The 12,275-nt window shown below is 37.7% G+C and overlaps 1 protein-coding gene across 12 annotated transcripts in view; it reads right to left on the bottom strand.

Annotated features, from left to right (window-relative positions):
• The window catches only part of NRG1 (neuregulin 1), a 1,034,638-nt gene that overhangs the window by 16,328 nt on the left and 1,006,035 nt on the right, over positions 1–12,275 (bottom strand). For 8 of the 12 annotated variants that reach the window (XM_036249752.1, XM_036249746.1, XM_036249751.1 and 5 more), the window contains one exon: positions 3,602–3,660. In XM_036249752.1, coding sequence (XP_036105645.1) covers positions 3,602–3,660 — 59 coding nt within the window. Of the gene's footprint in view, positions 1–3,601; positions 3,661–4,263; positions 4,332–12,275 lie in introns of all 12 variants that reach the window. The other 4 variants (XM_036249750.1, XM_036249755.1, XM_036249748.1 and 1 more) reach the window with 1 other exon arrangement.

Raw genomic sequence — 12,275 nt, 5'->3', positions numbered from 1 at the left:
TTTCTTTTACCAAAATTCTATTTACATGCAATTATGGTTTCTGTTAAAATTTGAAGACATTAGGGATTTTATTCTTGAACATCTTGGCTGTCCTTATGGGAATAGTCTCAAAGACGTGTGTGTAGTTCTGCTTCCTGCGCCTCAGAGATTTCTAAAGGAGTTCTGTCAATGTCAATTCTAAATGGGACTAATTTAATGTCTGACTTTGAATTTTCAACTTACCTTGACAAGTGTACTTTTCCCCACATACACCAATCCACACGGCCACTGAGCCCTTCGACATGTAATAGGAGACTCTCTCCTTACTCCCATTTCTATGTGCACAACAGCACATTCACAAACACACACACAGTACAATCTCACTACATTCAGTTGGAATTCATGATAACTTTGTTATAGATTGAGGGTGTCTTTATTCTACTGTCAACAAGGTACAGGTTTGATAAACAAATTGAGTTCAATAGATTTTTAAATCATTTAAAAATCAACACAAACAATTTAGGCAGTAGTAACCTATGATTCAAAACTACTTTTAAGGATATCTGCTAAGTTAACTCATTTTGAGAGTATGCCTAAAAGTTCTAAAATTGCCCTCTTTTAAAATACTCTAGTTTGGGCTAATCTGTAGCTATTTCCCATTATATGTTAGTTTATATATGACGTACATGCCCCACACTTCCTCAAACTATTGAAGCCTTCAGTGTTTTTTTCCCTCTCCATAAAGTCTATAAATTGATTATGGATTGCCTGTACACACACACACACACACACACACACACCAACACATATATTGATGAACATGATCCTTTCAAGTAGGAATTCTGTGTCCATAGATCAAATTTGAAGCTGACTAGCCTTGTCAATATCTTCCTAGAAAGTACTATCAATAGTTTTATTTCAAGGCACATGGCTGCCTTTGAGAAAGCCATGTGAGATAAACATTTGTTCCATTCTTTCACAATCGAAATCAGTGTTTATGAATCAATGAAAGGCCCCATGGGACACTCTGACCAAAAAAGTTTCATCAAATCCTAAAATGTAATTTATGTGTTAATAAGCATTATAAAAATTGTACATTCTTTTGGAATGCTATTTTTCCACTGAAAATGGGGTTTGGCAAGTTAAAAGAATGTTTCTCGTTAAAGCTGGGGAATTATCTTTTCTTTAAAGATGTATGTTGTGTATTTCAGACTTCATGAACACTAACAATTACATTTTAAACATTACCACTGTGGCAATTTTTATTCTTTGTGTAGCCCTGAACTGCTACCTGAACATAAAGTTCTTAGAACAGCAAAATTTTATTTTCCTGCCTTCTATGGGGGAGTATGCAGAAATAAAAACGAAAAATCTAAGAAATTAACTCTGGGCTGGACGGTTTGGAAAGCAGCTTCTGATGGGAGCCCTTGCTCCTCTGGGCATGAGGCAGCATGATGCACAGTCATTCCAGACTTTGTTCATGAACGTGCTTCCGATCAGTCTTGTTAAATCAGGTTAAGTATGAATGCTGCCTTCCTGGATGTCTTCCAAATGCGCCACTAAAGAACTCACTCAAGGAATCACATTCTGATTAAATACACAGTGTGGCTCTTTTTAAATAATATGCTATGAAAGAAAATGGACTAGAAGAGAAGCTGAGAATATTTTCTCTGGTTACAACTGTCAGATTCGGTGGCATTATTTTTAGAAACATCTTCATTTTTAATGCTTTTCTCTATATAATGGCCCGATATTGCCTTTGGTGCACAATGAAACTATAAATCACCAAAAATTTGAGTATAATACAAATGTTCAGAATTTTCATTAAATTATAAAATATAATTTCATTGCATTTATACAGTTACATGGACTTGCTAAATCTATATTATTTGAATACAAACACATTTCTAAAAGGAATGGCTTTAATACACTAAGTAAAATTCTATTATTTCCCTTCAAGTTTTACTTTCCATCTTATCTACCTTTAAAAAATTAATCTATAGCTGTAGAGAGAAAAATTCTGTTCACTGAATGCATATTATTTTAAGATTTGTCAATAAGGTGAAGACTGCATTTGAACATTTAGTACTATCAATTCACCAATTTTTCACAAAAGAAAATGGCCAAAACATAATCTTTGATATGTAGCCCATGTAAATATATAATTAGTACCATTTCTCTAAATAATTGATGAAATATTATGGGTCAAATCTCCCCCTAATGCATAGGGAATGAATTTATTATTTTGTGACTGTAAATCCGAGGGACAGAATCTTATTCTCTGCGTCATATGAATAGGAGTAAATCCCTTCCTTTAAGGTCCCCAAATGACCAGCTCCTATTACTTTTTGTGTGTGTTACATAAATTTACACTGCAATGAGCTATGTGTAATATTATTTAGGGTGAGCAACTGACAATCTAAATCAGAAGTGGGCAAATCCAGCCCAACACCTGCTTTTTTAAATGAAGTTTTAATAGCACACAGCCATGCTCATCCGTTTATGCACTGTCTATGGCTGCTTCTGTGCCCCAATGGCAGAGTATAGTCCTTGTGACAGGGATGATATCACTTGCAAACCCTCAAGTATTTTCTGTCTGATCTTTTACAGAAAAAAATTGTCAACCTTTGACCTACATGGATAGCTTTACGGAATCCATGTTAAACACAATGCTTTGGAAGCTCCAGAATTAAAAGCTATAGTCCCCATTCCCAACAGAAGGACAAGGGCATAGTTTAGTTACTACATGTAACTATATGCCACCATGTGTCACATGAATTGAGTTGTTTAGGAATGATGTTCAAGACCTCATGAAGCCATAGAATCTCATAAAAATTTCTCAGTTCTGCATTAAAAAATATATAGAGGTGAACTGTTGTATTTCAAAGTAAATAATAAATATTTAAAAAAAACCTATGATCCCCTAACATTACCACTGAAATTAGTAACAAAGAAATGTTAACATAAATAAGTGATTGTTTAAACTAGTTCTGAATCATTTGTCTTCTAAGCGACATAAATAGAAGCTGGGCTATCTCATTTCTATGAAATGTTTGTTTTGAATTTTCCTACTCAGTGCCTTAATTTTTTTTTAATACCTAAATGCAAACTGCTGGTTAATGAAGAAAAACATCTGAACTCTTTTGATTATGTTTATTTGTTATAAATACATTCTGAAACCAAAATTAACTTACCATCATTTCAAGTGCATATTGGTTACAACTTAGCAACAGCTTTCTCAGGATGTTGCCATTTTATAAAGAACATGGACTGTTCAGTGGAATGCTTTTATTTTATCAATAACAGTGAGACTTTTAAATGTCTTTATTATAATTGCACTGCTTGATATTGACTACCATCTTGTATCACATTATTCAATTTCAATTTCAGAAACATTGGGAGCCTCACACACCTATAGATGCTGAGCCAACTAGTCATGAACAGAGGAAGTAATACAATCGCTTTTGTTAATGGTCTCATGCGACAGGCAGAGCAGTCAATGTTAGACCTGGTCAAACACATCTAGCTCTAGGTGAAATCTGAGGGGAGATGCAGCAACAAGAAAGCAGCACCGACTGAGCATGCTCCTATTCAGGCAGAGACAGAAAGGGAGTGGACGTACTGTAGAAGCTGGCCATTACGTAGTTTTGGCAGCGATCACCAGTAAACTCATTTGGGCACCTGAGAGAAGAAACAAAAAACAATGGTAGAAAAAACAGAGAAAAAGAGAGGAGGTGCACATATGCTAGAAAGAAGCTCCTTCAGTGTCATTTGACTGAACTTGGTGAGTTCACCCTCAGGAACGGAGTCTTTGTCCTCATCATGGCTTTCAGACTCTGGCGTGTCCCCCAGTGGGTTAGACATGTGGCCCAGATGTAGTCCTCAGGTCTGTATGACAGAAAGATCCCGGGATTTTAAGTGACTGCTTTCTTTCAAAAGGAGCCACTTAAAATTGAATCCGACATTTCCTTCGTCCTGGTTTTCCATTTGATAAGTTAGTCAAGCACTTGGAAAACATTTTTTTTTTTTTTGGTTGGCCTGCCTGCCGTGGTTGCCAGCATCACTGGCCATCCTGGTGGGCTGTCATGTTTTTAAATTTATGACCTTTGGGCCTGTGTTGCGAGACCGTTGAACAAGGTCAGATGGAAATGGTTTACGCCCCGAGTGGTGAAACCATAATTAGAACAAAAGGATCAGTTACAACTGAGCTGTAAAAACACCAAGCGGTAGTGATTGTTGCTGTAGTTTGGGGGAGGAAGCAAATTTCAGATTATTTTAACATACTTTCTTGGTTTTGGACTTTCATGGGCACATTCTCAGTACATCTTGCTCCAGTGAATCCAGGTTGGCACCTAGAGGGCAAAAATGTGATAAGCAATAGAACGCTAAAGACACTGAACTTTCAGACTGGCAACTTTCCTCCTACGGAACACGGAGATGCCTACAAATGACCTGGTGGCTGACAACATAAGGAAAACAAAGAGAACATTTAGAAAACGATGTCCCATGAAAACTGTGGGTATACATTTTTGTTGTTATTTGCTTCAGACTTCATAACTTAACTGAAATTTAACCAGAATGAGGTTGCATAGGGGCAGCAAGACCTGAGCGGCTAAGCCTTCTTCCCTTGGGCATTTCCTTATTTGCCATTCATCAGGGACTCTTCCTGTGTTAATCGGGGTGACCGCTTCGTAAGATATACACACACCTCATCACCATGCTTACACCTGAAACTAACATAATATTGCATGTCAAACGTAATTGAAAAATAATTTTTAAAAACTGCTTTTGGCAAGAGCTTATTTGGTTCCATTCATAATCTTCGATTATTTAAATGATGCTGAGTGTTTACTTTTATAAATACTCAGTTATTTACTTATTTCACAGGTGTTTTTTTTGTTTTGTTTTTATCCTCACCCGAGGAATTTTTTCCATTTTTTGTTCAGATAGAGCGGGAGGGAGAGAGAGGAAGAGAGAGAGAGAGAGAAACATCGATGTGAAGGGACACATCAAGTGGCTGCCACCCGCACGACCAACCTGGGCCGGGGACAAACTGCAACCGAGGTACGTGCCTTTAGCGGGAACCGAACCCCGGTCTCTCTGTACCGCAGGCCGACACTCCAACCGCTGAGCCAAACCGGCCAGGGCTCACAGGTATTTTTATGTCATAAGTTAAACCATCAAACTAGCTAGAAGTCAAGCACTTTCACACCCTAATGATTACTGACAAGAAAAACTGCATTCCCTGTATTTTAAAAAATATATTACTAATTAGGTCTCATTTTTAATTTTGAAAGACAGAAAGAGGCAGATTTTTATTAGAACGAATTTCACTTCATTCAATTATCCCAAATCAAAGACAAATACATTTTTAACACTTAAACATTAACAGTTCTACAGTAGTACTTGATGTCATTTTGCTTTTAAGGTAAAACTATTTGGAAATTGCATACAATCTACATTTTACTCACATATATTCATGTATCAAAATTCTAGAATTGATATACTATAGTTCTTAAGGTCATGTGGTGGGTCTATTGTCCAGAAGTCTTTCACAACTGCTCTTTGTGTGTTGTATTCCAGCAACCAAAGCATTGCAGAACAGATTCATTTTACTCACTGTCATGCTATAATAAGTGGGGCCATCAAAATATTCTAAGAAGCAAATATACTTACAGATGCTTAACGCTCATAGCCATGATTATTACTAATAGTTCACCTATACCAGAAACATCATGCAAACCACCTACTATAATTTAGTTCTGATAGCACGTATCTCACGATTTACACACAACCCTTTCTCCTCCAGAGTAAATATGAACAAATACTATCTTTTGGCATCGAAGAGATGTGAAAAAAACTTCGATTTTACTGATACAAGAGTGATTTAAAAAATTTTCCTTAAAGCCAAATTCAATGCCAAAAAATGTTATCATGTGATTTGGTGCATCTAATTCTCCTACTTCATAAAGAAAGGCATGCATATAAAATCCTGGTAGTTCCACGTGTTCAGCCCCACGCACACCTGTGTAAATTTAAAGTATAAATGATCATTAACAATAATATCAATAAGCTTAACAATAAACATCTTGTATTGACTGCTGTGGCCCTTTTGAACTCTTCAAAAAACACTTTTATGTAACTTAATTGGTTATTTTTGGTTAGCATCTTTTTGCTGCCATGGATAGAGGAAGATCTACTGAGAGAAATACAGAAATAATAATTATAACCTTCAAGGCTGGGTCGCTTCTCATAAAGATGCCACTCCACTTGCTTCAATAAGAATGTCTTCACCGATATTTAAGAAAAATACATGAAAACCTACTTTCCATATAACTTATTTGACATAATATTTTTAGAGTATTTGGGGTTTTTTATTTGTGTATTTGTTTCTGAACCAGGACTATAGATCCATATAGACATATCCTGTAATTAAGCAAGTAATTTTAAAATTAAAGATATATTCTACAGTGATTATTTCATTTACCTGTATGCCTTCTTGAAAAAATTAAAATTCTCACATTGATCACATAATAATCCACTTTTTTCATACAAAAAACATGGTACATGTGAATACAGTATGTTTTTATGTCTGTGTGTGTGTGGAGAGAGAGAGAACCATTTGAGATGAGGTCAGGAATGCATTTATTTAAGGATCATGAAATCAATAAGTAGCTAAGGAATCATGAGTCCCTTAAGAAGAGAAATATACATTTATTAGAAAATGATCATTTATGCATTGAGGTGACAGTTTTAAGATCAGAGGGCACAGAACAACTAAGTGAAGGAGACCAAAAATCTTAATCAATTTTCTAATTAATATAAAATTCTAAAATGATGTTTCCAAGGAAACTAGCAGTATAGGATGGTGGTTTGTCTCTCTCAGAAGGTGATACAGCACATTTGGTGTAGAAACCCTAATCTTAAGGTATGCCAGTACTTTTTGGAATTATTGGCTGTGCCTGAGCCAGAACTGTCCTTTCACTAATACTGATCTTGACTCAGACACATTTTCTTAGTGTAAAGCTTTATTATTTTTCCGAATGGGGTCCAGGGACCAAGAGCACCAGCATCTTCTGGGTTCTTATTTGTAGAAATGCAGAATCCTAGGCCCCAGGCCAGAACTACTGAATAAGAATCTGCATTTTCACAAGATCCCCGAGAGATCTGTATGCACATTGAAGTGTAAGGTGTCAGGGACTCTGACCTTGGAAGAAAAGACTAAGGCTCTCTGTCCTGACACCGCACTAACTTGCTGCTTGGATGTGAGCAGCCCACTGGGTTTCATTGGGCCTTTGTTTTTCCCAGTGAAAAAATGAAGGGATTTAAGTAAGTGATTATCAAAGGTTTCCTTGACCACAATGGTTCTGGGAATTGAAGCTCATCCTAACACATGGAATCACTGTACAAAAACCTCTACATCATTTCTTCTGAATGCATAACCCGTCAGGGAGGACTTCAAGGACTTCTAAAAAACAATTTTAATAGAATAAATTTTTAAGACAACCATGGAGGTTAAACAAATTGCAAAACCTATTCCCAAGCAAGTCAAGCATTCAGCAACAATAGTCATCATGTAGCCTTTGTGGACGTCTAGAATTGTTGCCAAATCAAATGGACGGAAGTGGAAACTGAGATAGTTTCCTCATAAGCAAACTGTAGTCTGCATTGATTGTGCAGAAAAAGCATGTGCAGATGAAACTCATCTGCTCTGTGAACCATGATTAAACTCTAGGGAATTACTTCTAAAAGAACAGGAAGACCGCCAGGCTTCTGACTTATTTCTGTATTAGCATTATACCTTAAGCGTCCAATCTATCACTTTCCTTGGAGATAAGAGTATGGTCAATTTAATCTGATTTCGAACAATACACTTTGGCATGAGTCTGAGCAAATTCCAAGAATTTTATTTCTTTGAAGAACCTGGATGAATAACAAGCAAGCCTCTCCTGTAGCTTCAATATGTATATGTATACATTTGTTCCATTGATTAGATTAGAAGATGGAAACAACTCTTTAAAATTTTAGTATTGGCTCATAATGTGATACATAATCTTTGCTCTGTATTTGTTCTTAATGAGATGAAAATTCAAGATCATTTGTCTGAACTTAGGTATCACTTCTTCCAACTCACCCTGACCTGCAGCTCCCCATCTCCCCACGTCCACACCCCGGTGAGGATCCCCTCTCAGGCTCTCGTGTTTATCCCCGTCCCAATCTCTTTGACTGCCCTCATCTGTGTGTTGTGATTATCTTTTTGTGAGGATGGTGACCATGTTTTGAGCATTTTGTATCACCCATGTTTAGCACAGTGCCTGGCTCATAAAGGGCTCCCATGAAATGTCTGTGAAACTGAGCCTCAGACAGAATCAGACTGCAATGTCCAGGAAGCAACTGTATCAAAGAGACTTTCCTATAGTCAAGTGATTTGCCAACTACAGGGCAGAAGTGAACTTCTAGCTTTTATTTTTCTAGTTGATGACAGATTCTCCTCTAAAGGCTCCTAAATAACTTTTTTATAAGAGTTTCCAGCACCCACCTCACAGACTCCCTCCCTTAAATAGAAACCTTTAACCTGGTGTTGGGAATTTGAAAAGACTCTGTAACTCTTTAACAGTAAGTCTATTATCTCAAATTTAAATCCGGTTACTGCAACACCAGTTTACCTAGGATTCGATAAAGCCGTACAACCTAGTAACAAAGACTTCCACACAGCATCACTAAAATAAAAATGGTCCTTAATGATAACCTTAATACACTGTGACTATCCTGATCATGTTTACAAAGGTATTTACAGACCCCCACCCCCACCTCAAATTTCTGGTTATTTAGGGTTTGTTAATTTTATAAAGCATTATAAATGGTTTTATGGTTTTATAAAAGTATGGTCAAGTTATATACCGTACTTAGATATCCTTTCTCCTTCTTTCTCTCTTGGTTTCATTCATTTTCATCAGGCCTCTCCTTGAGGAGGCAGGAGAAGGAAAACAAGGTCCACATCTGATATTTCCTCTCTCTTTAGTCATCACTTTAGGATGAAATATTTGGACAATTTCAACGAACTATAGAAATGATCCCTGAAAGTACAGTCTTATTTGGACAATTTTTAAAAGCTTGTCTATAAAGAAGCATCACTGTTGTCTTTTTGCTCTACCTCAATACTGGTTTTGGTAGTACCTTCACATTGTAACACATCTGAAATCATTTCTTTGGGGTCTATATTTATAAATATCAAATAATGGAAACGCCAGTGAATATATATCGAGGCCTATCAGCGGATCTAAGGGTTGGACGCTCAGGCCTCTGCTCTCAGTCGGAGCAAATTGGAGTTGGCAGTGGGAACTAGCTCAGAGGACTGGTCTGCCTGTCCACAGTATCGCATTGCAGACGCTGACCCCCCACTCGCCTGCCGCATTCCGCCTGGACCTCACCCCCTCCCTGGCCGAGAATCTGTGCTGTCGATTATTCTTCCTCAAATGTACCGTCACTGTTAGTCTGCATTTTCCCACAACGACCCTGATTCTGTTACCTACTTTTAAGTAAAAGTTCTAGAAGTTTGTATATACTTTTCTAATTTGTGATTTAGTGTTTTTTGTTTGTTTGTTTGTTTTTATGGCATCACCTGCAATAGCCATTTATTTCCTCAAGGAAATGGCTTCTTCAACATCATTAAGAAAATATTAAATATAAAATGTTCCAATAACATTTCCTTTAGATCCAACCCCATACTCCCCATAAATGTTCAGCTAGTACATATCATCCCTTTTCTATTTTTTTATTATGATCTGGAGACTAATTCCTCCTGCAGGAGATAAGGGGATATGCACAGTGGCCACACTCCTGGGCAAATGCGGAGGGAAAACACCTCTGTTTGCCTGGCTCCCTCTCCAGTGCTGTTTCTCAGCGTCTACGGCACAGAATCCCAGGAACGAGGATGGGAGTGTTTATGAATTAACCCGTCCTTGCTTGAACCTTGGTGCCCTTCCCAAAGCTCTGTTTGCACAGCTTGCTCTGAAATGCTCATCTGTACACTAAAGCCATGCCACTGTTTATCCTACGTGATGCATCTGTAAGTTTGGGGCCAAACGATTCAGTGGGATCCGGGATCAATCCTCATCCCATACGTCTCCACCTGGTGTGTGACACAATGACGTATCGACTGCCAGTCTCCGCTGGGGTCTGCCTCTCTGGAGAAGGCCCTTCCCTGGCTCGGCAAACAACATTCTGTAAATTCAGAACTTTACAGCTTTATTTATTCTACCAGCTGCATTTTTTGATGAAACACCTAAATATTCACATTTTACTTATTTCATTCAATTTATAAATTTTTTAAATTGTGTATTATACTTTGTAATAGCCTGTATGCCTCACAAAGTGAGGGCTGCAGACACTTTTTTGGCAGTTTCTGCCTCTGACTAGTTGAGGCCCCTCCCTCATTATACATTCCCATAGTTCCCTCAATATCTTTCACAGCACTCGGCACAGCTATAACTACAATTAAATTAATTACTTGAAATGCACTTCTTACTCACAATAGCCTGTGGACCCCATGGAAGCAGAGACCGGCACAGGGCCCGCCTCAGAGAAGGAGCTCAGTAAATACAGGGTGCCCTCCAAAATGTGTACACCACTTTGAATAATTATACAGCCAGTGTTTACTAAAATACACTTCATTTAAAAAATGTAATAGAATCTACAGACACCCTGTATACATTTTTGGGGGGACAGCACCCTGTATATGCAGCCCTCTAGCAGATTTTAGAACAAAGGAAGCTAAGCTATTAAGACTACCTAGTCAGTGCGCCTGATTTTAGACAAACCTGCACCTAAATGTTCCTATGAAAACAAAGGATTTCTTCCAATCAGTAAGTGAGGGGAAGTCAACAGGGGTTACTGTACACCTGGAAGCACACAGCAGGACTATACGCGTGAGGCACACAGGAGAAACAGAAGGCATGGTCCTTGAGCTGACGGTCTTGACCTAAGTCACCGGGGTCCCACCCACTCTCTATGACAAAGGCTTCTGTGTCTGTCAATGTCACAGCATTTAAAACCAGAAGGGCGATAGGTAAGTGTCACACTCATTCTGAAGAATGAACTCTTCTAGGGCTGGAGTTGGCGTGCAATTAGCAGTCTGTTCTTAAGGATCGTAAGTTCTAACTCAATATATATCCCTTTCATCTATTCTAAATTTCTTTCCCTCCAGCCAAGATGAGGAGGCTGCAGGACACAACTATGAATTTGAATCATCATGTCCCTTTTCATTACGTTAAAATATTATCATCACCATCAATCTTATGCCAGGACTTTATAAAAGTTTCACCTTAGCTAGTGTCTCTGATTTTTTTCTCCCTATCTTACCCAGTCTTTAAATTTCTCTAGCCTGTGCAGAAATCTCTCTTCCCTGAACCTCTGCTGTGTTTATGGTATCACTCCCTTGCTCCAGAAGTCACTATGGCTCCCTATTAGCTATCACAGTGTCCAAAACCCTCTGCCTGGCCTCCAGAGCTCATAAACCGGCTCAATGTCTACCTGAGCTTTCTGTTTGTTTTACTTCTCAGAATGGAGCAGCTGGTTTACATACGCATGTCACTGTGTCTCACAGAAACCATTACTGTAACCTCAGTGCCTACCTGCTACATAAAAACTCCATAAATAATGGCTACGTTTATAAAGCCTTCTTCAACTGATTCCAATGTCTTCTTTTCCTTCTTTAAATTCTCAGTACCATAATAATCAGTATTGTGCCACTTGGGATATATTTACTCTAATTGATTCACTATTCAGCTACTTAATTTTCTTAAACAGACTAAGTTCTCAGGGACAGAAACCAGGCTTTGGATTTTCAAAAATGCCTGGCATGGATGTAGCTGTTCTAGAAAAAAATGTAATTCATATGTCATTTGTTGAGTTTAATTTATTATAACACTTGCTGTGGCCTAATCTGCAGTTATATATTTTTCATAATTGTCTCTTAAAATAATACAACATAGGCTCTTATACATACTACATAGTTTCATAAAAGCAAATTGTAAAAAAAATCATAAGTTCATGTTTGAGGGCAGCTTCCATCTTCCCAGGATTTTTTTTTATTTTTTGTATAAAAGGAATATAATGATCCGAGCTATTACCTGATCTGTCCAATGTAAAGTTATAAAGCTAGCTGTTGGCCCCACCGAACCAAATAAAAGCTGCTAGTGTTACATAAGATGAGAAATCGGGGATTAAACATGATAACGCAGTCTGTTAAGACAGGTGTATATATTTTCCCAAAGTCTACAGAGAGAATAGAATGC

This window comes from Molossus molossus, unplaced genomic scaffold, assembly GCF_014108415.1.
Source record: "Molossus molossus isolate mMolMol1 unplaced genomic scaffold, mMolMol1.p scaffold_m16_p_9, whole genome shotgun sequence".
In the NCBI taxonomy this organism is placed as follows: Eukaryota; Metazoa; Chordata; class Mammalia; order Chiroptera; family Molossidae; genus Molossus; species Molossus molossus.
The sequence above is the reverse complement of the archived record's forward strand: the minus strand, read 5'-3'. Positions and strand labels throughout refer to the sequence as shown.